This window comes from Convolutriloba macropyga, chromosome 9 (genome assembly GCF_964194025.1).
Source record: "Convolutriloba macropyga chromosome 9, txConMacr16.3, whole genome shotgun sequence".
Taxonomy (NCBI): domain Eukaryota; kingdom Metazoa; phylum Xenacoelomorpha; order Acoela; family Convolutidae; genus Convolutriloba; species Convolutriloba macropyga.
Window position 1 is genome coordinate 16,251,392 of NC_134476.1, and position 27,763 is coordinate 16,279,154.

General features: G+C 36.8%; 1 protein-coding gene across 1 annotated transcript in view; it reads right to left on the minus strand.

The window, feature by feature from the left end:
- The window catches only part of LOC142346136 (uncharacterized), a 128,904-nt gene that overhangs the window by 23,320 nt on the left and 77,821 nt on the right, over nt 1-27,763 (minus strand). The window contains exons 23-24 of the mRNA XM_075398643.1: nt 26,830-27,034; nt 20,771-20,928 (exon numbers count right to left, since the gene is read on the minus strand). Of these exons, the coding sequence (XP_075254758.1) occupies nt 20,771-20,928; nt 26,830-27,034 (363 nt within the window). The remainder of the gene's footprint in view (nt 1-20,770; nt 20,929-26,829; nt 27,035-27,763) is intronic.

Below are 27,763 nucleotides of genomic sequence, written 5' to 3' on the forward strand. Positions count from 1 at the left end.
GTTTATGAGGATTACAAAAAACGACAAAATAATGTTCCAATTACAGAAATTCAAGGGCTATTAAAACTTAAACGAAAACACGAAATAATTTCAATATAGTACCCAAATCCATTAGATGAGTTCCCAGACCTTACAGACAACTTAATTAGCCTTAACTTAGCAGATGAGCAGCAAAAAGATGCAGATATTAGAATAGTAATAAGCTGGATTCAACGAAACAATCAACAACCAGACTTAAAGTATGCTACAACCAACTTAAAAAAGTATCAAACATTTAAATAGATTAATTCTTGAAGGGAATGTCTTATACCGGAATTTTTATGATGATACTGGAAAAGTACTTCATAAACAATTTTGTGTACCTAGGCATTTGTGGAAAGAGACTATATATAGACTCCATAACTCACAAACAGCGGGTCACTTAGGCATTAAAGCAACAATTCAAGAATTCAGAAAGCGATTCTATTACCCAGGCTTCACCGAACATTTCATTAGTTTCATTAAAAACTGCCTTACTTGTCTCCAATTAAATAGAGTACCAAAAAGCCACACCACAGTTACAACCAGTCAGTTCTCTACAATCATATCCAGGAGATATGCTACAAATTGATTTAGTAGGCCCCCTAAAGTCATCACAATATAAGTATGTTCTGAGTGGAATAGATGTTTTCACAAAGTACCTATTCGCAGTTCCATTAACGAATGGATACGCTGACACAGTAGCCCGAGAACTAGTAAAGGTGTTCTTCCAGCACAGCTACATTCCTCAAACGATACTTAGTGACTTAGGAACAAATTTTACTTCAGAATTAATGTCAGAATTAGCAAGTTTATTAGAAGTAAAGTTGAAGCACGCCTCACTAAAGCAGCCTCAAACTATTGGAGCAGTAGAACGATCTCACGGACCACTGAAACGAATATTAAAACTCAATACTGACAAACAATGGAAAGACTGGCACAAATATGTTCCTCTTGCAACTTTTATTCATAATACTTCATATCATTCAGCGACAAAGTGTTGTCCTTCAACTTTATTCCATGGCAGAGAACCCATAAAGCCCCTTGACATTAGGTTCTCCAGAAAAGTAATGGATGCAGTAGCAGTAAATTCTGATTTTGTTAATGAACTGCAAGACGCCATGATGCAAAAGTATGGAGAAAACAAAGAAAAATTAACGACTGCTTACCTGAAGTACAAAAAGTATTATGATCAAAAAGCTTCAGCAAAACCGATTCCGGAGAAATCATTCTGTTTACTTTTAAACCCTAAGCTACTAGAACAATCGACAGTAATAGCTTCCCAAGTTCAGAAATGGCTACCGCTATATAAAGTAGAAAAAGTCCTTACTGATTCTAATTACATCATTCGAAAAGTAAATACGAACTACACCCAACGTGTTCATCGCATCAGATTGAAGCCAATTAAGCCAAGTGAAACTCCTGAAGACCTCGAAGTCATCCACCCGGCAAACTTTCAACCTGATCCATCTAGAAGACAACATATGGAGCCAGATCTTTTTGATAAACATATTCCAGAACTGATAAACGAACAAGAAAAGGAGATAAAACAAGCTACAAAAGAGAAACAAGATCCAGTCAGAGTGACCATAAATGTTCCCCTAGGTGAACCATTAGCAGGACCAGCAGTAGCAGCACCTCCAGCAGCACCACCGGCCCCACCAAGGGTAGTAGTAGTACCAGCAGTTAGACCACGAACTGCCCCAATCCATCTTCCAGTATTTGATTCTTCAAGCTCAGATGAAGCAATTCCAAACTTATTTATTGAAAACAGCAATTCAGACGAAAATTTAGATGACCTAAATCTGGACGCAGAGCAAATTGCCCGAATACCAGTTAATCCGTTAATCGCTGATGAAATCAGACAGCAAGAAACAGAAGTTCGTGTTCCTCTAGTATCATCCTCATCAGATGATGAAATGTTTCTACCAGCTCAACAGCCACAACCGTTAGTAGTACCATTCGATATTGAATCGCCTCCAGAAACACACGAAGAACAATTTGCTTTAACTGATAGAAAAATAAGAGCCCGACCTTATAACCTAAAACGAAAACCAGAGAGAAGTGCATTCAAATCACTAGACTACCAAAAGCGAAAAAATGTACGCGGATTTAAATGTGATAGAGAAATAATGTTGCATAAAGAAGATAGAACAAACCCTTACCTAACCAACCAAGTTAGAAGATCAGGCAGTCCTAGAGCAAAAAACGCACGTGCCAGACTGGAACAAGAAGAAAAACGTGAAGCAATAAAAGCATCAGCACAAGCATCAAAACAGTCAAATACCCCAAGTAGAGAGACAAAATTAGATCAAGTAAGAGCTAGCATAGCAAAATATTCAGGGAAAAAGCCCAGCAGTTCAGCAAACAAACCAGTAACCAGATCTCAAACAAAAAACTCTTCACCAGGCTCTTCAAATCAAAACTTAAATCATTTTAGTCAAGAAATAAATTCAACATATCTAAGTTCACCAACAGATATCTTATACTCTCCACACTCTTTTGCACACTGTATATCAGCAGACCTTGCAATGGCAAAGGGATTAGCCCGACAAGTCAAAAGCTGGTACCCAGCAGCCCCAAGTGCAATTAGACTTAGATATCCACCAGATATTGGCTCAGTTTTAATCTACTTCGACCCCATTTCCGAACGTTATATCTTCAGTTTAGTTACCAAATCTAGATACTACCACAAACCCACATACGACTCCGTATTAGCAAGTCTCTATGAACTGAGAGAAATAGTAATAGATGCAGGAATCTCACACTTAAGTCTCCCAAAACTCGCCAGTGGCTATGATAAATTGGACTTTATCATTTTTGAGCTTATATGTCAAATCTTCGACCCTCTACCCATAACCATCTATATCCATTAGCATGTACAGACCCAGTACAGTCTAGCAGCCCCCTTCATTTGCCCCAAAAGCCCAACAAGCCTGAGCAACTTAGCCCTAAAGTCCAAAAATCGCTAAAAATTCGAAAAATTTTGACCTCAAATCCTAGTTATTTTGTTACATCTCCAGAACTTGTCTGAACCTGATTTAACCTATTGTTCTGAAAAGCACTCATCCAGTAGAAGCGATTCCAGCTATAATTGACCCCATTCGACCCGTTCTAAGTACCAAAAACTTAGCCTAAAATTGACCCTTCCGAAAATCCTAGGTTCACTTCAGAAAAATAGTCATAAAATTGTGAAAAATGCCCCGATCACCCCAAACTTTTGCGCTGCAGCATTTTTCAAGCCGAGGAACCGACATGCAAATTTTGAAGCGATTTGGAGAACTTTAAAAATTGAGTGACGCTGGAGCCCTCAATTTTTGACACTTTTCGAATCCGCTCGAATTCAATGATAGCTCCCACAAAAAACCCCCAATTGACCCATTTTATAGCCCTAGACCATCCTACTGCTTACGCTTGACATCTCAGTACCCAAATCCTGTCAATAATCAATAAAAGTTGAGTTATGACTAAAATACCGAACCCTACGAAAGTGCGTTAAAATTGATTAAAATGTAGTGTAAATTATATCCCAAAAACATGCCAAAAACTGTCCCAAATGCCTCCAGCAGCTACCCCCAGCTGCCACCTACATGGTACAACCTCAAACAACCATAAAAACCCATTATTGCCAAGTATATGTTGAAAAATGACGAAAAAACGAAAATTGCGCTTCTGCTTCAATCCTCTGCTTCAAAAATTTTATTCTCCACCTGATCCGATAAAAGCCACCTATACCCCCTACAACCCTAGTGCAACCCCCCACTAGCCTTGTAGTACCATAAAAACCAGTCCAGGCTCATCCCAGTATCAACCATGAAGACTTAAAACCAAATAAGCTCTGAAATCGCCACAATTTTATCAGGAAAAATTCAGTTATTTCCAGCTAGAGTCAATATTATACACTTCTGACAGCAATTAACCAGACCACCAGCACGCCCACATCTATAGCTCTCAGAATATACACTCCCAGCCCCCTAGTGCCAATACAAGCTGAGAAAAGACTGTCAAAATAACGAAAATCACAAAAATTTAAGCGTAATTTCCAGAAAGTGATCAAAAATGCATCTTAATACCTGAATAGCCCAATTTTATCGTTAATTCAGTTAGCTCTACTCATGAGCAGTCCAACCATAGCTATATCAATAATTTTGAACAAGTTTTTCATAGCCTCATAACCAATAACCTATCCCCTATCTGAGCCTTTTCAAAAAACCCAGGTTCACTGCAGCAAAAACGTTAACTCGTGAAAAAATTGTTGAAACTGCCCAAATTTTTGCGCTGCAGGGTTTTTTGAGCCGATAAAGCGATTCAGCAATTTTGAGCTCAATCGAAGAATTTTAAAAATTGAGTGCCGCTGGGCCCCTCAATTTTGGAGACTTTTTGAAAATTTACGAACATGTTCATAAAATCCGAAATATCATTAGCGAAAATCCGATATTATTAGCTTAAAACATCCGCATGCTCACGCTCTACACGCTCATTTCGAAAATATCGAAAATTGTTAAGTAAAATGTTGAAATAATAACAAAAAACTGAAGCCTACCAAACTCTTCTCAAATTAGTCAAAATAGAGCCAGATTTAGACCAGAAAAATAGTATCAAATAGCCGATTTGTGCACCCATATCCAATATTCAGTCTCCCTAGTAGTTGTCAAAGCCCAATAAACCCAAACAATCGCACAAAAATTCATAAATGTTGAAAAAATCGAAAATTACACATATCTGATCAAATTTAGTCCAAAATTCTAAAGTGAAAAACTCCACATAATAAAGTCAAACTACGCACCAAACTGCACCAATAGCTGCTACTAACATAGTATTCACTAGTATGACCCACAATTACTGTCAAAAATCAATTATCTCCAATCTACTTCAACTTATGCACAAAACATGATGCTTCACAAGTAAAAATCTAAATTTCACAGAAAAACCGGCACAAAACACAAGTTAATCAACTTCAAAGCTACCAAAATGCTACCCCTGATAGCCACAGATATCAGTACTAACAGTTAGCACCTGATTTAGGCCACTAGAGAATCACCAGACCTATACATGTCTCGAAGAATCTCAATTAGTGGAAAAATCATGCCTGAAAATTAGCATTTTGGACGTAAAAATCAATGTTCTGACCCGATAAAAAGCTTCAAACCATATAATTCAGTAATCTACATTAGCAGCAAGTACATACAGTACCATTTTAACCATTTAATAATAATCGATAAAGTATGAACAGTGATGGCTCATTTAGCCCGAAATTTCTCGATTCAAAAATAGCCAGGTTCAGATTACGAAAATAGTCATAACTTTGCGAAAAATGCTCAAATAGCTCCAAATTTTTGCGCTGCAGTGTTTTTTGAGCCCCTGAAGCGACCTACCAATTTTGAGCCCGATTGGAGCACTTTAAAAATTGAGTGACGCTGGAGCCCTCAATTTTTCGCATTTTGCGGTTTTTCATACATTAGTGAAAAAGTTGACTGAAAAGTGCCCAAAAACCTGAATTTATAGCATAGTTATTCCCCAGCTACTGAGTGGGCTAAGAAAAAAAATTTGCCCAAAGTTTAATAAAAATCGAAAAATTCACATATATGTAACACCAGACCTGATGCGGAAAAATGGCCAAAAGTACGAAAAAATTACATGTGAAAATTAGTACCAAATACTCTTCAAAATCAGTTCAAATTACACACGAGTGCTGCTAACAACCAGGACAAGTATCTAGAACCATTAGAACCAGTCTATGATTAATAATTTACAAGTAAATTAAAGTTAATGCTCAAACACAAAAAAAGTCGTTATGTCATCAAATTCTCACTTTCACCAATATCTCATTTTAAAGTCACACACAGCAATTAAAATGTTACCACACGCTCATACACACCACAGCTCCGAGTTCCAACAGTAAAAACCAACTATCAAAGCTACAATTGCCAAATAATAAGTAAAAACTCACCAATAAATGCAACTACACTATATGATAATCAAAACAATTGAACTGACACTAGTTATTTTCCATCGGCGCACCTTCTCACTCAGCAAATTCAGGCACTAACTGATAACACACGCACCAAAAAACGCTGAAAAGCCATAACAATCAGTCACTACTACCACTGACATCAACTTATTAGCTAAATACTAACTGTCCCATTTTCCCCTATTTACTCCCTGAAAAACTCGAAAAAACATGAAAAGACTGCACAATTCGACCCCCCAACCACTATCCCCATCATTACACACCCACCATTCAACCAAATAACCACACTTCAACATGTTTAAACACCATATTTAGTAGTAATATCAATAAATACACACAACACACATGACCCAAAAGTAGAGTACACCTGAAATGAATAAACATCACATAAACAAGTGCCATATTGAGAAAGCCAGAACTAGAAGCCTGAGTACAGTAAATAAATGAACAAATAAACACCGGAAGACCAAAGAGAACCAGTTGAAACACTCAGAAGAGCCACATCAGCAGATTGTCCTGAAACATAGTTGTTATTATTGAAACACGAAAATGTTACTTACATTTCTATTGAATCTCGTATTTTTCGGTCCCACTTTTGAGAATCCGATTAACACAGAAGCAGCTCTGGATAAAGGAATCATCTTCCATCCTCCAAGGGTAGTAGTAGTACCAGCAGTTAGACCACGAACTGCCCCAATCCATCTTCCAGTATTTGATTCTTCAAGCTCAGATGAAGCAATTCCAAACTTATTTAATGAAAACAGCAATTCAGACGAAAATTTAGATGACCTAAATCTGGACGCAGAGCAAATTGCCCGAATACCAGTTAATCCGTTAATCGCTGATGAAATCAGACAGCAAGAAACAGAAGTTCGTGTTCCTCTAGTATCATCCTCATCAGATGATGAAATGTTTCTACCAGCTCAACAGCCACAACCGTTAGTAGTACCATTCGATATTGAATCGCCTCCAGAAACACACGAAGAACAATTTGCTTTAACTGATAGAAAAATAAGAGCCCGACCTTATAACCCAAAACGAAAACCAGAGAGAAGTGCACTCAAATCACTAGACTACCAAAAGCGAAAAAATGTACGCGGATTTAAATGTGATAGAGAAATAATGTTGCATAAAGAAGATAGAACAAACCCTTGCCTAACCAACCAAGTTAGAAGATCAGGCAGTCCTAGAGCAAAAAACGCACGTGCCAGACTGGAACAAGAAGAAAAACGTGAAGCAATAAAAGCATCAGCACAAGCATCAAAACAGTCAAATACCCCAAGTAGAGAGACAAAATTAGATCAAGTAAGAGCTAGCATAGCAAAATATTCAGGGAAAAAGCCCAGCAGTTCAGCAAACAAACCAGTAACCAGATCTCAAACAAAAAACTCTTCACCAGGCTCTTCAAATCAAAACTTAAATCATTTTAGTCAAGAAATAAATTCAACATATCTAAGTTCACCAACAGATATCTTATACTCTCCACACTCTTTTGCACACTGTATATCAGCAGACCTTGCAATGGCAAAGGGATTAGCCCGACAAGTCAAAAGCTGGTACCCAGCAGCCCCAAGTGCAATTAGACTTAGATATCCACCAGATATTGGCTCAGTTTTAATCTACTTCGACCCCATTTCCGAACGTTATATCTTCAGTTTAGTTACCAAATCTAGATACTACCACAAACCCACATACGACTCCGTATTAGCAAGTCTCTATGAACTGAGAGAAATAGTAATAAATGCAGGAATCTCACTTAAGTCTCCCAAAACTCGCCAGTGGCTATGATAAATTGGACTTTATCATTTTTAAGCTTATATGTCAAATCTTCGACCCTCTACCCATAACCATCTATATCCATTAGCATGTACAGACCCAGTACAGTCTAGCAGCCCCCTTCATTTGCCCCAAAAGCCCAACAAGCCTGAGCAACTTAGCCCTAAAGTCCAAAAATCGCTAAAAATTCGAAAAATTTTGACCTCAAATCCTAGTTATTTTGTTACATCTCCAGAACTTGTCTGAACCTGATTTAACCTATTGTTCTGAAAAGCCCTCATCCAGTAGAAGCGATTCCAGCTATAATTGACCCCATTCGACCCGTTCTAAGTACCAAAAACTTAGCCTAAAATTGACCCTTCCGAAAATCCTAGGTTCACTTCAGAAAAATAGTCATAAAATTGTGAAAAATGCCCCGATCACCCCAAACTTTTGCGCTGCAGCATTTTTCAAGCCGAGGAACCGACATGCAAATTTTGAAGCGATTTGGAGAACTTTAAAAATTGAGTGACGCTGGAGCCCTCAATTTTTGACACTTTTCGAATCCGCTCGAATTCAATGATAGCTCCCACAAAAAACCCCCCATTGACCCATTTTATAGCCCTAGACCATCCTACTGCTTACGCTTGACATCTCAGTACCCAAATCCTGTCAATAATCAATAAAAGTTGAGTTATGACTAAAATACCGAACCCTACGAAAGTGCGTTAAAATTGATTAAAATGTAGTGTAAATTATATCCCAAAAACATGCCAAAAACTGTCCCAAATGCCTCCAGCAGCTACCCCCAGCTGCCTCCTACATGTTACAACCTCAAACAACCATAAAAACCCATTATTGCCAAGTATATGTTGAAAAATGACGAAAAAACGAAAATTGCGCTTCTGCTTCAATCCTCCGCTTCAAAAATTTTGTCATTTTATTCTCCACCTGATCCGATAAAAGCCACCTATACCCCCTACAACCCTAGTGCAACCCCCCACTAGCCTTGTAGTACCATAAAAACCAGTCCAGGCTCATCCCAGTATCAACCATGAAGACTTAAAACCAAATAAGCTCTGAAATCGCCACAATTTTATCAGGAAAAATTCAGTTATTTCCAGCTAGAGTCAATATTATACACTTCTGACAGCAATTAACCAGACCACCAGCACGCCCACATCTATAGCTCTCAGAATATACACTCCCAGCCCCCTAGTGCCAATACAAGCTGAGAAAAGACTGTCAAAATAACGAAAATCACAAAAATTTAAGCGTAATTTCCAGAAAGTGATCAAAAATGCATCTTAATACCTGAATAGCCCAATTTTATCGTTAATTCAGTTAGCTCTACTCATGAGCAGTCCAACCATAGCTATATCAATAATTTTGAACAAGTTTTTCATAGCCTCATAACCAATAACCTATCCCCTATCTGAGCCTTTTCAAAAAACCCAGGTTCACTGCAGCAAAAACGTTAACTCGTGAAAAAATTGTTGAAACTGCCCAAATTTTTGCGCTGCAGGGTTTTTTGAGCCGATAAAGCGATTCAGCAATTTTGAGCTCAATCGAAGAATTTTAAAAATTGAGTGCCGCTGGGCCCCTCAATTTTGGAGACTTTTTGAAAATTTACGAACATGTTCATAAAATCCGAAATATCATTAGCGAAAATCCGATATTATTAGCTTAAAACATCCGCATGCTCACGCTCTACACGCTCATTTCGAAAATATCGAAAATTGTTAAGTAAAATGTTGAAATAATAACAAAAAACTGAAGCCTACCAAACTCTTCTCAAATTAGTCAAAATAGAGCCAGATTTAGACCAGAAAAATAGTATCAAATAGCCGATTTGTGCACCCATATCCAATATTCAGTCTCCCTAGTAGTTGTCAAAGCCCAATGAACCCAAACAATCGCACAAAAATTCATAAATGTTGAAAAAATCGAAAATTACACATATCTGATCAAATTTAGTCCAAAATTCTAAAGTGAAAAACTCCACATAATAAAGTCAAACTACGCACCAAACTGCACCAATAGCTGCTACTAACATAGTATTCACTAGTATGACCCACAATTACTGTCAAAAATCAATTATCTCCAATCTACTTCAACTTATGCACAAAACATGATGCTTCACAAGTAAAAATCTAAATTTCACAGAAAAACCGGCACAAAACACAAGTTAATCAACTTCAAAGCTACCAAAATGCTACCCCTGATAGCCACAGATATCAGTACTAACAGTTAGCACCTGATTTAGGCCACTAGAGAATCACCAGACCTATACATGTCTCGAAGAAGCTCAATTAGTGGAAAAATCATGCCTGAAAATTAGCATTTTGGACGTAAAAATCAATGTTCTGACCCGATAAAAAGCTTCAAACCATATAATTCAGTAATCTACATTAGCAGCAAGTACATACAGTACCATTTTAACCATTTAATAATAATCGATAAAGTATGAACAGTGATGGCTCATTTAGCCCGAAATTTCTCGATTCAAAAATAGCCAGGTTCAGATTACGAAAATAGTCATAACTTTGCGAAAAATGCTCAAATAGCGCCAAATTTTTGCGCTGCAGTGTTTTTTGAGCCCCTGAAGCGACCTACCAATTTTGAGCCCGATTGGAGCACTTTAAAAATTGAGTGACGCTGGAGCCCTCGATTTTTCGCATTTTTCGGTTTTTCATACATTAGTGAAAAAGTTGACCGAAAAGTGCCCAAAAACCTGAATTTATAGCATAGTTATTCCCCAGCGATGTCTACTGAGTAGGCTAAGAAAAAAAATTTGCCCAAAGTTTAATAAAAATCGAAAAATTCACATATATGTAACACCAGACCTGATGCGGAAAAATGGCCAAAAGTACGAAAAAATTACATGTGAAAATTAGTACCAAATACTCTTCAAAATCAGTTCAAATTACACACGAGTGCTGCTAGCAACCAGGACAAGTATCTAGAACCATTAGAACCAGTCTATGATCAATAATTTACAAGTAAATTAAAGTTAATGCTCAAACACAAAAAAAGTCGTTATGTCATCAAATTCTCACTTTCACCAATATGTCATTTTAAAGTCACACACAGCAATTAAAATGTTACCACACGCTCATACACACCACAGCTCCGAGTTCCAACAGTAAAAACCAACTATCAAAGCTACAATTGCCAAATAATAAGTAAAAACTCACCAATAAATGCAACTACACTATATGATAATCAAAACAATTGAACTGACACTAGTTATTTTCCATCGGCGCACCTTCTCACTCAGCAAATTCAGGCACTAACTGATAACACACGCACCAAAAAACGCTGAAAAGCCATAACAATCAGTCACTACTACCACTGACATCAACTTATTAGCTAAATACTCACTAACTGTCCCATTTTCCCCTATTTACTCCCTGAAAAACTCGAAAAAACATGAAAAGACTGCACAATTCGACCCCCCAACCACTATCCCCATCATTACACACCCACCATTCAACCAAATAACCACACTTCAACATGTTTAAACACCATATTTAGTAGTAATATCAATAAATACACACAACACACATGACCCAAAAGTAGAGTACACCTGAAATGAATAAACATCACATAAACAAGTGCCATATTGAGAAAGCCAGAACTAGAAGCCTGAGTACAGTAAATAAATGAACAAATAAACACCGGAAGACCAAAGAGAACCAGTTGAAACACTCAGAAGAGCCACATCAGCAGATTGTCCTGAAACATAGTTGTTATTATTGAAACACGAAAATGTTACTTACATTTCTATTGAATCTCGTATTTTTCGGTCCCACTTTTGAGAATCCGATTAACACAGAAGCAGCTCTGGATAAAGGAATCATCTTCCATAAGGAAGGAAAGATCCTAATTACCGAAAAGTTCATTAACGTGGAATTTTTAGTACCGTTTCCTCGTTATAATTTCACGATCAGACAACAAGTAGAGACTCTACTTAATGAACTCTCCAAAAAGTGGATCACGCAATCAGAGTTTTGCAACCTGACATACAGCACTACATATCGGAATCAAACAGACGCCTTCAATGTTGATTGGCTTTACACAAAGATACTCAATGAAACGATAGAAGCCGAAATTGAAGTCCTTAAATTACGCAACGAGACTGAAAAACTCCTTACCAGAGTCGAAGAAGACCCTCACAATCGACAAAAACGAGCCGCCCCGCTTGCAATTGCAGCCGCAGTCGCTGGAATTGGACTTTTTGGTCCAGGAATAGCAATGAGCAGTGGAGGATGCGGTGGAATCACAGGAATTTTCGGATCTTGTCAGCGAACGTCTCAAAACGCAGAAAATATCAATCGATTAGCTAACAGTTTCAACAGCCTCAACGACTATGTCATGGAAATCGGAGCACAAACCGATGAGAAATTTTTCCTAGTTGCTGACGAACTTGCAAAGGTTTACAAAGTTCAAAACGAAATGCAAGAAAACCAGAACAGAAACTGGAAACTAGTTGAAGAACAATTTGCAATTGTAGACCATAATCTGAATGCACTAGCCTCCTGTATGGAAATTCAATTATCACAACAACAATTGAACTTTAACTTTGACACAGCAGCATCATTACTTCTTACTCTTTACGCAGATATCAAAAGTTATAGAGCAGCCTTATATTCCTTTCGAATTAATGTTATAAATGCTATACCTACTTTACTTGATAAACGTCTTCCAATCTCTTTAGTACCTCGTAAATCTTTGATAAAGATCCTTGATGCAGTCCATGATAGCCAAAAGAACGCCCCAGATCGTCTAACTTTGGCAATACCAATGACTGACATACTTTCGTACTACGATGCGAAATTAGTACAAGAGATTTCGACAGTTGAAGACGGACTTTTACTGACACTAGCCATTCCCTTAGCCTCTAGCCAGACAGTATTTGAAGTTTATCGTGCAATTGTAATCCCTATGCCTCAGAAGGACTCAGTAGATGCCTTACGATACGTGATAGAAGGAGAATACTTAGCAATCTCAGAAGGACAGATGGAAACTACAGTACTGACGAAAGCTCAGTATGACAACTGTCTTGGATCGCCACGATACCGAATCTGTCATGAGACAATGGAAACCCACCTTGGATTCTCCTCGTGTCTAGCAACCCTCAAGTTTCACCACACAATCTCAGCATTGAAAGTATGTGATACAGAGAAGGTTGTGTTACCCAACCCAGAACGAGCACAGAACCTTGGATACGGAATTTGGCTCCTAACATCAGCTTCAAGTGATTATACCCTTAGTGAGATTGGTACGGATGAAAATGGCCGACACATCAATGTTCCTCATAAAGGTTGTAACATCTGTTTAATCACATTAAAATGTGGACAAACAATGTTCAGTGACCACATTAAAATTCGAGCTGATTTACAAAGTTGTCAGTACCTTCGAGCAACAAGAATTAATGTAAAATTACCAGATCCACTTGTGCATTTAATTGACTCAGTACCAAACATAAACGAACTTCCGAAATATGATTCCAGTACTGAAGCAAATCTCGATTTATTGAAGAAAGTTAAAACAGAATTTACTTACTCGAATCGAAAGTTATCAACAGAATCACTAGATGCCATAGCAAAGCCAATTACTACTGAAATGAAGTCATTCAAGCCAGCACTAATCGACAAACTTGAATCCTACGTTCCAATCAAACTTTCTCTCTCGCTAACAATCATTGTCTTGATCGGAAATCTAGCCTACATATTCTCTTCATGTTCTTATACCATAAAGTAGCTTTTGTACGACGAATGGTACCAAATTTCATGAAGCTTAACGGAACCAATGTACCGCTAAACCCAGTAGTTTCCGTACCCGAACATCTGAAAGCAGATGTAGTCACTACTCTAGCCAAACAACTAAAGCAACCACCACTAGTCATCTCCCCAGAAGAACTTGAAACCCTCAAACGACAACGACGAAATTCCATGCCTGCAACTTCTACCATGTCACTCAACACCATGGACCGATTTAACACAGATGACGAACTGGACCATCAAGCTCAACCCCGAGAGGAGAGTATGCTTTAAGTTCTTGAAAGTCTTATATAAGTTCGATAAGTATTATTCATTTCACAAATTAAGTACCCCTTCACTCAATAAGCTTAACTAATCAGTGCTTTATATACTCGAAATAACTGTTCACTTCCAGAGATTAACCAGTGCTTTAAACCATTCATTCAACCAGTATCCTACTTCACCTCCTTCTCAAAGTTTAGAGCCATTATTCAAAGAAATAACCATGATTATTTTCCAGTGCTAATTCCCGTTATTCTCTTAACCTTAACTTTAAATTATGTTCCCACTCTTTACTCTGAAATTAGCGCACTTTCACATCTTTAATGTTCCTCCAAAGCTCTTAATCTTGTCTTAACTTTCCTCACTTTAATCTTTATCTCAATTTGTCTCAACTTAAACTTTGTTTCTCCTAACTTCATTAATTGTCTTTAACTTAAATGCTTTCGTTCCTAACACTTTTCTAAGAAAACATAAATTGGGTGGCTCCAACAAAAATATGTTTATATCATTATACTCGTGCAGATTATATGTTTAAATAGAAAAAATTGTGAAAACCCAGTTCCTTCTCAAAATTTTCATGGAAAATTTTCATAAAGTCGGGTAGTGTCACGCCCCTATTTCGTCCCTCATAGTTACGTGATGATTTTCCTTTAAATATCCATAAATAAGTGCTATAATTTAGTTCATATTCAGTTAGTTTCAAGGCCATATATAGCCAGTATTTCCATCTAGGCCTGTAACCCCTAATTTGTTTATGTTTATGAAAAACAACCGCAGATTGACAGTTTTACTAGCAAACACTTCAAGTGCCTAAAAGCCTCAATATTTACTTTTTTGAGTTTCTGGAAGATAAATTCACATAATTAGTAAATAACTTTGTGAGAGATTATGTACTTGGTGAAGTAATTATTCTGATAAAGTAGGTGCTAATACGGAACTTGTATATGTACTTAACAAACATCAAGAGACGTACAAAAGCCGGAAATTGCCCAACTTGAAAATCAGTAAAAACTTGCGAAGGACCAATACAACTCGAGGCACAACCCTGCGGAACGACGATTAGCAGAACACCGGAGAACCAGCCTGACAATCAGTTGCCTATCATGTTAGAAAAACTTGATAAAACTTGAGAAACTTCTTGTTAAAATTATTAAACAATTCTTGCTAAAAATAATTGAAGATTGAACCGGAAATTCTCTTGAAAACCTCCAAGTTTGATCAACTTAGTTACAGAAGAAATAGCGACTAACTTAACACTAAAATGCAAGGCAAACTAGTGGATATATCACGCATCTGAACCGCTCAATAAAAGGCTATTACTAGCTGATTTTATTCAAATTATATCCGCTAAAAATCGCACTGTGAAACATCAAAATAAGTCCTTGTAAAATGGCAATTAATCAAGTTAGTTACTCCTCATATAAACCACAATAACACCACGGGGAACACTATTAAAAATCAGTGCGTAACAAACAATTTACAGCCGCCATTAAAACATTACCAAAAAATAAGAACCATTGATTGCGTAAAATTGGATTTCTAATGCAACGGAATTTTACGCATTCAATAAAAAATTTCATTAGTGAGACAACAGTTTTTTGAAAACGGATATTGCCAATTAAACAAAAAACCTAAAATTGGGCGCAATACAAACTTAAGCTCGGTGGGAGTCGGGAGTATCCTGCGTCTTAATAAGATAAAGAACTGGAACCAAGGACCATCTCGTAACTTAGAAATGTAGTCTAAGCAATGGCATCTAAAATTAGGTTTTGCGCGGCTTTAACGGGGCAGTTCTCGTTTCTATATCGAATTTTTTTGACTCGCTTTACTTCAGATTATGCTTTGCTGAGAAACTTCTATTTAAAGTATAAGAAACATAACCCACTAAACACGGGCGGAATGCTCTCAAACGACTAGCGAGCGGGTTGTCTTTGTCAGTAATTAGATGCCGGAGCGGGGTCAAACTCTAATCACAACCCTTCACACCTTGAATTCGTGTCTCCTAAACAGTTTCGGTGAGCAACACAGACTAGTGAGCCTTAAGGCTCTAAGAGATTTAAAGACCTCTGGACTTGAACTTTTTATCACGTTTTTATTTCGCAGCTATGTAACTGAAGAAAATGCGCCAGAAAGCCAAATTTGCCACAAATTAGTACTCAGCAACTACGTACTTAGGTGGCAAAAATAAACGTAACCGACTAACGTCAGAAGAATTGCTCTTGAAGGACCAGTGGGAGCTCTAATCTATTGCAGTCTGCTTCATTCCCCGGTCAATGGGAGAGCAATTTAGAGCACACAAAACGAAAACTTCAAGGGCGCAAAAGTCACTCAAATAGTCAAATTTAGCAAGCTAAAAATTTGCATTAAAAAGACCAACACGTTTACAAAAATTACTTCAAACTTCGTTTGAGAGACCAATTAGCAAACATAGCCGGCAAATTGCCGGAAAATAGCCGCTATTGACCCGCATTGCGCACATTAGGATTGAAACAGAAAAAGAACATAGCTGGCAGATTGCCAGAAAATAGCCGCAATAGATTCGTAGATCAGCAGTCTAAAAACCAGTAAAAAAGACAAGCAAAAAATTTCGTCTTTTCATTGAAGGCTGATCTGTTATATTTTGATTAAAAATCTGTATAAGTTATTGCTGCCTCTATTAGCTGATCTCAAATAACCTTCATTTAGAGTGACACACACCCATTTGACCTTATCTCTTCGAATTAAATTAAATAAAAGTCAATTTCAAAATGAGGAAGTCATTTTTGAGAGTGAGGTAAGTCAAGTGTGACCAAAAACTTAATCACGTACATGGACAAAAAATTCGCACCACTAAGAGCGAAAAATGACGTCACACATGCAATTCAGTTGAAATTGCATGAACGAATGAACAAAAAGTGGCTGTGACGTCATATGGTCGTAACAAAAATCATGACGACGAAATAGAAAAAACCAATAGAAGGCCAATAATAGCCCTAAATATCGCTGTGCGGCTATTAAAAACATAGCCGGCAGATTGCCGGAAGAGCTGCGAAACAATAGACCTGCGTGTCGTATAATAGCGATAGAAAGAGAGACAGATCTAAATTGAAACAAAGATCGCGACCGCTAAAAAGCTAGGTAAAAAATATTCAGCGATAAATTAAACATAGCTGGCAGATTGCCAGAAAATAGCCGCAATAGATTCGTAGATCGGCCGTCTAAAAAACAGTAAAAAAGACAGACCAAAAAAATTTGCCTTTTCATTGCAGGCTGATCTGTTATATTTTGATTAAAAATCTGTATAAGTTATTGCTGCCTCTATTAGCTGATCTCAAATAACCTTCATTTAGAGTGACACACACCCATTTGACCTTATCTCGTAAATAAAAGTCAATTTCAAAGTGAGGAAGTCATTTTTGAGAGTGAGGTAAGTCAAGTGTGACCAAAAATTTAATCACGCGCATGAACAAAAAAAACTCGCTCCACTAAGAGCGAAAAATGACGTCACACATGCAATTCGGTTGAACTTGCATGAACGAATGAACAAAAAGTGGCTGTGACGTCATATGGTCGTAACAAAAATCATGACAAAATAAAAAAAACCAAGAGAAGGCCAATAATAGCCCCAGCTATCGCTGTGCGGCTATTAATAAAGATTGTTGAAATTCATCACGCAGAAGCCTCTTATTAGGGACCTTTACTGCAAATATGAGTTCCTTTGACCTTAAACAAATTCAAATTAAACTTAAGTTTTAAAGTGCAAAAGTCATTTTATTTAGTGAGGTAGGTCACTTGTGATCAATATCTAATCACGCAAAACTTTTGCTAAAGAGTGAGAAATGGCGTCACGCAGGCAAACGCCCTTAGTGAGAGGCAGAAGTCATTCAGAAAATTTGACCTTTTCAGCATTGCTGTGTGAACAAATGTCAAAACGAAAAAGATCGTCAGACGATGAAACAAAAAAACCAAGAGCACCGCAATATAGATCCGCTCAGCTTACAGCTTCGCAGCTATAAAAAATAAGAGATAGAAATTGACAGAATTTCTCAAGTGCCAAATATTTTTCATTCAAAGTGCAGATTCTGCATATTCAATTACATTCTAAAAACATAGCCGACAGATTGCCGAAAAATAGCCACCGTTGGCGTGCTTGATCCAGAAAAACAGAATTTAAACAGAAAGAAAAGACATATTGACTGAATTTTTTTCTGTTTTTATTTTCAGTGTCAAAAAATGTTCTAATTTGGCGTACAGTTTCAGTTAGATTCTAAAACAATACTTAATACAGCTTCTAAACTGGAAGCTAATAAGCTTAATACCGATATCAGCTAGCAAACACTAATGAACTTCGATAACCTAAATCTCATGGACTTAATGACCGGGATTTATCGACTTATCTCGTCTTTTAATTTTGCTCTTTTGACTTTGACCGTATTTACTATATTGCGTAATTCAATTCATTAATGAATGTACAATCCATTCAGTTGAAACAGTGACTGAAGTAAGTCAGAAGTTAAAGGTGAAAATAGTGACTTATGTAAAACGAAAAACATGATCAAAAGGTAAAGCGAAATGAAAAAAAGAGCGCTTAAGTAATAGCCCTCTGAGAGGCTGACGGTGGCTATTAATTACACTTACTTCACCTATTAAACTGATCGCCATTGCGCATAATACCAATGCCAGCCAGCAATCGCTTTAATGAACTTTGATAACCTAATGCACTATGACTTAATGACCGAGCTTTATATGCTTATCCTGTTTCTTTTGTTGATCTTTTGATTTTGCTCTTTTGACTTTGACCGTATTCACTACATTGCGTAATTCAATGCGTGAAAAATTTAAAATCCATTCAGTTGAAACAGTGAGTAAAGTAAGTCAGAAGTCAAACAGGGACTCAAGTAAAACGAAAAACGTGATCTAAATAATAGCCGTTGAGCGGCTGATGGCGGCTATTAATAATGACAAGTTGTGGATTGAACATAAATTGTGAATGGGATGGGAGGGAGGGAGACCTGAATTGCCAAAAAACTGTCCCTCATATCTCAATTTTATGCCTTCTCACCAGACTCGGTGAAACCTACACTTAGAGCGTACGAAGGCTCTAAGAGCTACACAACCACTTTAAGCCATACAGGCTTTACTTGCTCATCCCATTTTTGAGGACGAAAAGTCAAATGGTTCGACAAAAATATCAACGAAAAATCAGTAGAACGCATTAAAATCGCATAAAAACTAACATGACTAATAGAATTGCTACGAACTTCGTTTGAGAGCAATTAACAGACAATTAGCTAAAGCGGAACAAAATTTCGTTTGAGAAAATCTTCTTTTTTAAAAAGGACAGGAAACAAAAAGAGGAGCGCAAAAATAGCCCACTGAGATGACGGGATCAATTATCGATATAAAAGACGCTATTAATTATCGATATAAAAGACGATATTAATTATCGATATAACAGTCTTCAAAACGTAAAACGGAGAGCACCTAAATAATAACCTTGTAATTAGCTGCCGGCGGCCATTAATAATTTTAAGTTGTAAAATACTGCTCATAAACAATACAATACCTCAAAACTTATGCTTCTCTAAAAAAAACATACCCGGCAGATTGCCGGAAAATAGCCGCCGTTGATTCCAATAAGCATGATTGGGATTGAAAGAATAGAAGATATCGAAAAAAAAAGATTTTTGTACAAAAACATTTTTAAGACCGATTTATTTTGATGGCTTTCGTAGTTGAACATAACGTAGTTCTGTTTCTTAGAGAGAGGCTACAGGGGCTACTATCAATACCAATAAGCATTAGAGATGGTAACTAAGACTTATAGGAACGACGTTCAAATAGCGGGCATCTAAAATTGGGCTTTATGGGTTTATCCCGTTTCTATTTCTGACTTCAATTTTTTATTCTGACTCTGTTCATTTTGAATTGCTTTGCTGAGCAACTGATGTTCAAAATCACTTTTAGCAGAATGAGAGAAGAGAGAAACTAGCCTAGAGAAGTCAAAAAGATTTCACGCAAAATGCTGAAAAAGCGGCAAAATGGTAAAGCGAAAAAAAGTTCGACGAAGTAAAAAACATAGCAGGACAAGTCCTGACGTACAATTCAAAGAATTTTCATTGACTAAACAGAAAAACTAGACCTAGAATGGACTATGAGTGAATTGAGAAAACCATTTTTAAAAAATCAGATCAAAAAATAAGAAAAAAAAACAAAAAATCAATGTCAAAATGCCCCATGTGAACAAAAAAACCACTAGCGAGAAATGAAAATTTAATTCAAACAAAAAACTAGGCCTAGAATGAGCTGTGAATGGATTGGGAAAACCATTTAGAAAAAAATCCGATCCAAAAATCCAAAAAACAGTAAAAATCAGAGTGAAATTGCCGCATGTGAACAAAAAACCACTACCGAGAAACCGAATTTTTGTTCAAACACCATTTTCGCACTCTACTTTAAAATTAGAGCAAAAAAAATTCACGCCGCAAAACCACTCGCTTTTTCGCTCGATTTCCTGTTCCGGCGTGACCAAAATCACTACTCCAATTTGACTTCAAAAATCATGAAAATGTGTGAACAGATCTTAAAAAAGACAGCGCCCCAATACAATTCAAATTCTTTGAATTGTAAAAATTTAGGAGCGCTATAATAGCCGGCTGAGAAGATGAGGGCGGCTATTAAACAGAAAGAAAGGCATTTCGAGACAATACGATGATAAATTCTTAGTCCTCGACCACGGATTTAATTTAATTTCCAGAACTGAAGAAAGCAGTGTTTCATATCCCAGTTACGTCATAAAAATTGCTCTCAAACAACAACTTGAAAGTTCAATTGCGGACTGCTTTTTTATCTTAACAGAGAGCAATTTAAGTGACGTAAGCCTCGACAAAATTAAACCGATGAGATGAAAATTAATGGGTCAGAAAAGGAGGACCAAAATAAGTTTCTTTGAGAGCAATTTATCACATAAAACGGTTTATAACTTGCAAGCTTAACTTACGCTCCATGCTTCGACTGTAGATGTTGATGAAACCATTTTCCAGTCCTGCAACGACGTGTCCATTGGCATAAGCTATTGACATCACTCCATGCTTAGTCGGCAATCGGAACGCTCTCTGTCCAATGCCCACTTTAGCTATCACTTTGTAAACCACAATCCTGTAACATTAACATAATGTATGTTCACAGTTTAAACCAAAACTCTGTGTAAGAGCGAAACGAAAGGAGAGGGGTAACCCAATAAGACGAAAAAAAACTGCCAAAACCCAAAAAACTGACTCATTCAGAAATTATCTGGAACGCCAGCTACCTCTGCAATAATGCGTAATATTACTCTAAAAACTCAAACAGGCAGTTATTGTTTTTCCCCACTTTTCACAACTAATGCAAATGATGCAGTTAAGGGGCTACGAAGAGGGTGTTAGAGAAAATATGTTTTCAACCTGAGTGACGAAAAAAATTTACGTGCTGTCGAATATAGACAGCAACATATACAGGATTGAGCTAACGGAGTTGCTGATGCAACATACCCTTTTCAAAAATAAATTTACGAATTGTTTTTTTCAACTTTGCTCTATAAAGTACTTCCACTATAAAGGACTACTTTATGGATCACGAAAAGGTTGAGATTGGTCTTAGTAATATTGTTGAAATAATTTAGAGCGAGGTTAGTCATTTATGATGATAAGTTACCACACAAATCAGTTTGAAACTCAGAGCATCTCAGTTTAGGAAATGACATTACGCGCCTAAAAGCAGCAAGAGAGGTAAGAAAATGTGAATGAAACCTTTCTAAAGGTTTGCGGAGTTAAAAACATTAACATAGTCGGCAAATTGCTGGTAAATACCCATCGTTGACACCAGTTATCGGCGTTGGGATTGAAAAGAATTCTAAGTACCAATAAGTGTTCTAAGTTGTTCCACAGTTTCATAAGATTGATAAATGCGGTGAATTCAGAATGAAGTTCTATGACACGCAGCTTAATACTAATAGCATTTAAAGTATACTCTGAGAAAGCTAATAACTTAATGCACCAAGTCTTTAAACGTTAAGTCTTAATGCCTGGTCTATATTGATTTAGTCCTTTTTGATTTCGCGTTCACCTTGAACGTCTTCGTTCAATATTGCTTGATGAAATCTAAATTCCTTTCAATTGAAACAGTGAGCGACTTACATAAAACGTGATCAAGAAAGTAAACCGAATTTAGAAAACATGACAAAATGTAATTTTTGATATCAGTGCCTTGCATAAGTTCTCAAATACCAAATCAAGAAAGCGAGAGCAGATAAGTTGCGGTTTAAGAGAAGTCTTGATTGCTGTAGAGGATACAAGCAGATGCAGCCAAAAACGTCAAAAAAATTGAAATCAGCGAAAAAAAAACAAGATTTGCCGACGATTTTGTAGCCCGGATCTTCCTAACCAAAATCGTAATTCTAAAACTTACGCAGGACCTCATCTTCCAGCTCAAAATATGTTCAAGTGGCAACGTAAAAAAATTAAATTTATCAAAATATTGGAAAAAAGAAGCGAAAATCATAGCGAATCTTTTGGTAATTAAGACCTCAGAAAAAATGCGATCATAGCAAAACCCACAAAAAAATAACTTCCAGGTGAGCAGAAAATAGGTTAAACATCTCATAGACAAACAGAGGCATAAATGACACAAATGATGGAAAATATTAAACTCAAAACCAATTGTGGCCCGCCGAAATCGACCCAAAACAACTTAAGCAAGCCACAAAAGAGTTCAATAGAACACTAATAGCAGAAAAATGTAAATAAAAATTAGCAAAAACACTGCATAAACTCATATGGCAGATAAAAAATTATGACTAGCAATAGACCTCTATCAGCTGCAATAGACCACAAAAAAAGCCAGCTGAGCCACTCTGATGAAATTTAATGCACACTAAGATTTAAATTTTTATCCTGTTTTGAAAGAAAGCATCCAAAAAATGTGTGATCACAGCTTACAAGAAACAGCGCCTATACAATCTATCGGAAATATCATTATACTACATGTTAATTCTGGGGATTGTAAAATAAAGCGACTCAATAATAGCCTTTGAGGAATAGCCTATTAACATAGCCGGCAGCTTTCCGGACAATAGCCGCCGTTGATGCGCTTGATGCACAGCAGGACTGAAACAGAAAAAGAAGAGATAAATTGATCGGAACTTTTTCTATTTTTTTTCAGTGTCAAAAGCGTTCCAATTCGGCGTGCAGTTTCAGCTGGATTCCAAAGCTATACTTAATTCAGCTTCTAAACTGATAATAAGCTTAATACCAATGTCAGCTAGCAAACACTCTAATGAACTTTGATAACCTAATTCTCAATGACTTAATGACCGGGCTTTATCGGTTTATTCCATCTCATTGATTTTACTCTTTTGACCTTGACTGTATTCACTATCTTGCGTAATTGATTGAGTGAATGTATTTAATAACCATTCAGTTGAAACAGTGAGTGAGGTAAGTCAGAAGTCAAACGTGTCGTGACTTATGTAAAACGAAAAACGTGATCAAAAGGTAAAGCCATTTAAAAAAGAAAAGACAAGTTCTGACGTACAATTCAAAGAATTTTCATTGACTAAACAAACACCAGACTTAGAAGAACGGACTATGAGTGAAATGGAAAATCCATTTCCAAGAAAAATCAGATCGAAAAAATTGAAAATCAATGTCAAAATGCCACATGGCGAAAAACCACTAGCGATAAAGAGAAATGTGGTTCAAACAAAAAAAAACTAGGCCTAAAATGAAATAAGAACGGATTAGAAAAATCACTTAGAAAAAAATATGATCCAAAAAAACAAAAAAAAAAATAAAGTGAAACTGCCGCATCTGAACAAAAAACCACTGGCCAGAAAGCGAAATTTTGTTCAAACACCATTTTCTTACTCTACTTAAAAATTAGTGCGAAATAATTTCACGCCGCAAAACAACTCGCTTTTTGCTCCACTTCCTTTTTCGGCGTGACCAAAATCACTACTCCTATTTAACTTTAAAAATCAGGAAAATGTGTGAACAGATCTTAAAAAAGAAAGCGCCCCAATACAATTCGAATTCTTTGAATTGTAAAAAAGGAGAGCGCCTAAATAATAGCCATCTGAGAGGCTGACGGCGGCTATTAAAAACAACAAACCATACTAGGACAAGTCCTCAACTATAATTAAAAGAAATTTTATTAACAAACCATTATTCAATGACTAGGAATAGACTTCTCAAACGACAAAATTATTTGACATAACCCAATACATAATAAAAAAAACAATAAACAGCAGTCAAATTGCCTCACGAACAAAAAACATTACGTAGAAAACGAAATACTAATCAGGATTTCTCACTTAGGAAATTAGCAGAAAAACAATTTTCTAATTGCTAATTTGCTCTATTTCTTGTGCTCGGCGTAATCAAAGGAACCACTTAAATTTGACTTCAAAAATCATTAATAGAGATGAACAGATCATTAAAAACAAAGCCGGAAGAGCTCCGGATATGAATGAAAGAATGACAGGTAAAGTAAAAGTAGAAAATTCCAATAAATTTTGTTTGAGAGCAATTAAAATAGCCGGCAGATTGCCGGAATAGCTGCAAAAGAATAGACCTGCGTGCCATATAAAAGGGATAGAAACAGATAAAGATCTAAATTGAAAAAAAAATCGACGCCGCTCAAAAAACTAGGCTAAAAAACATTCAGCGATAAATTAAAAAAGCTTGTTAAAATTCATTCCACAGAATCCTCTTACGAGGGACCTTTACTGCACATATGAGTTCCTTTGACCTTAAACAAATTCAAATTAAACTTAAGTTTTAAAGTGCAAAATTCATTTTATTGAGTGAGGTAAATCACGTATGATCAAAATCTAATCACGCAAATAACCTAAAAACTTTTGCTAAAGCTAGTGAGAAATGACGTCACGCTCCCAAATGCCGTTAGTGAGAAGGAAAAGTTATTCAGAAAATTTTACTTTTTCAGCTTTGCTGTGTGAACAAATGCAAAACGAAAAAAGAGCGTCAGACAGCGAAACAAAAAAAGAGCACCGCAATATAGCTACGCTCAGCTTACAGCTTCGCAGCTTTAATAGCGGGCAGATTGCCGGAATAGCTGCGAAAGAATAGACCTGCGTGCCATATAATAGAGATAAACAGATACAGATCTAAATTGAAAAACATAGCCGGCAGATGGCCGGAATAGCTGCGAAAGAATAGACCTACGTGCCATACAAGAGATAGAAACAGATACAGATCTAAATTGAACAAAAAATCAACACCGCTCAAAAAACTAGGCTAAAAAACATTCAGCAATAAATTAATAAGGCTTGTTAAAATTCATTCCACAGACGCCTCTTATTAGGGACATTTACTGCACATAGGAGTTCCTTTGATCTTAAACAAATTCAAATTAAACTTAAGTTTTAAAGTGCAAAATTCATTTTATTGAGTGATGTAAGTCACGTATGATCAAAATCTAATCACGCAAATACTAGAGCGAGTGAGAAATGACGTCACGCGCGCAAATGCCGTCAATGAGAGGAAGAAGTCATTCAGAAAATTTGACTTTTTCAGCTTTGCTGTATGAAATGTAAAACGAAAAAAGGGCGTCAGACGACAAAACAAAAAACGAAGAGCACCGCAATATAGCTACGCTCAGCTTACATCTTCGCAGCTATAAAAAAATCGACACCGCTCAAAAAACTAGGCTAAAAAACATTCAGCGATAAATTAAAAAAGCTTGTTAAAATTCATTCCACAGAATCCTCTTACGAGGGACATTTACTGCACATAGGAGTTCCTTTGATCTTAAACAAATTCAAATTAAACTTAAATTTTAAAGTGCAAAAGTCATTTTATTGAGTAAGGTAAGTCAAGTATGATCAAAATCTAATCACGCAAATACTAGAGCGAGTGAGAAATGACGTCACGCGCGCAAACGCCGTCAGTGAGAACAAAAAATCATTCAGAAAATTTGACTTTCAGCTTTGCTGTGTGAACAAATGTAAAACGAAAAAAGAGCGTCAGACGAAACAAAAAAAACAAGAGCACCGCAATATAGCTACACTCAGCTTACCGCTTCGCAGCTTTAATAGCCGGCAGATTGCCGGAATAGCTGCGAAAGAATAGACCTGCGTGCCATATAGAGATAGAAACATACAGATCTAAATTGAAAAACATAGCCGGCAGATTGCCGGAATAGCTGCGAAAAGACCTGCGTGCCATATAAGAGATAGAAACAGATACAGATCTAAATTGAAAAAAAAATTGACGCCGCTCAAAAAACTAGGCTAAAAAACATTCAGCAATAAAATAATAAAGCTTGTTTAAATTCATTCCACAGACGCCTCTTATTAGGGACATTTACTGCACATAGGAGTTCTTTTGATCCTAAACAAATTCAAATTAAAACTTAAGTTTTAAAGTGCAAAATTCATTTTATTGAGTGATGTAAGTCACGTATGATCAAAATCTAATCACGCAAATAACCTAAAAATTTTCGCTAAAGCGAGTGAGAAATGACGTCACGCGCGAATGCCGTTAGTGAGAGGAATAAGTCATTCAGAAAATTTGATTCGAGCGTCAGACGACGAAACAAAAAACATAGCAGGACAAGTCCTGACGTACAATTCAAAGATTTTTCATTGGCTAGTGTAAGCATAGGGAGGCTAGCCCCCCAGATCCGGAGGATACAAGCTGAGGGGTTCTAAAATCCCCGGACCAACTATGAATATTTGCCTACTCGAGTGTTCCTGGGGAGGTTCTCTTATCAGTACACTTAGCACTTAGTAAAGCTCTAAGAGCTGTTCGGCGACAATGAAAAGTCAAACGAAAAGACAAAATACTCAGCACATCCTGGCAGAAAAAGACTAGGACATTCACATCCTGGCAGAAAAAGACTAGGACATTTATAACAAATGTTTCAAACGTCGTTCGAGAGCAATTAATTTCCCATTTACATCATGACTTTGTTCCCATTTAACAATAATTTGGTCCCAGTGGCTTTGACATAATTGTAAAAAATAGCAGAGAGGAGGTGAGCGCCTCGTGTTCTGAAACTAACCCGGTGCTAGTTCCAATCCAGACACTCTGTTCTTTCAGCACCCTCGGTCTCTTTTTGGGCACTTGTTCCTTGACATTTCCGCTCTTCGCACCCTTTCCTAAGGCATCTCTCAATTGTGGCGAATCTTCGGCATTAGGCTGCTTGCTGTTCGAGTTGTTTTGTTGCTGCTCCTGCCATGTTTGCACACTATCATCAACGTCTAGCCCTTAAACGCGAAGAAACATTCTTTAGGCCTTGAACGAGGATAAATTTAACCAACCAATGACAGAAAGAGCTTTCAAATGGCGTGGACTGGGTGTATTTTTTAAACAAAGTAGCATCTAGCCACGACGACAACCAGAGGCAGTTTTTTTTCCAAAAAAACACGGATAAAATTCAAAACTAAAAATGAATATCACGGTAATGGAAAACTTCAAATTTTGTACTTTACTTCATAAAATTATGTCTTCCTAGCTACTTCGATACAACGATCATTTGCACTTTATCAGGTGTTTTTTGTTGTGATATTGTGTTTAGATAATTTGTATAGGGAGATAATGTTGTTTAGATAATTTGTACATGTAATAGATCTTTTCAGCATAAGCACTATAGCGTAAGCCCACTTCACTGACCCTCAAATAGAAAACTTTGTCTTTCTATAACTTTTTGTTGAGAGGTAGCAAACTTCACAGTGCGGAGTTGAACCAATCAAAGCAATTTCAGCGAATCGCATAATTAGATTAGAAAGACGCCAGGCTCTAAGAGATTTGTTCACCACCCATTTAATGCCCACCTGGTGCTACAAGCAAAAATTTTGGTATAAAAAAGAAACATATTAACAGTAATTGCTTCAAACTTCGCTAGAGGGCAACTAAACATCAGAAAATTCATAATTCTATTCGTTATAACTAGTCACGATATATATAAAGAATCAACAGGCTCTCAATTTGATGAG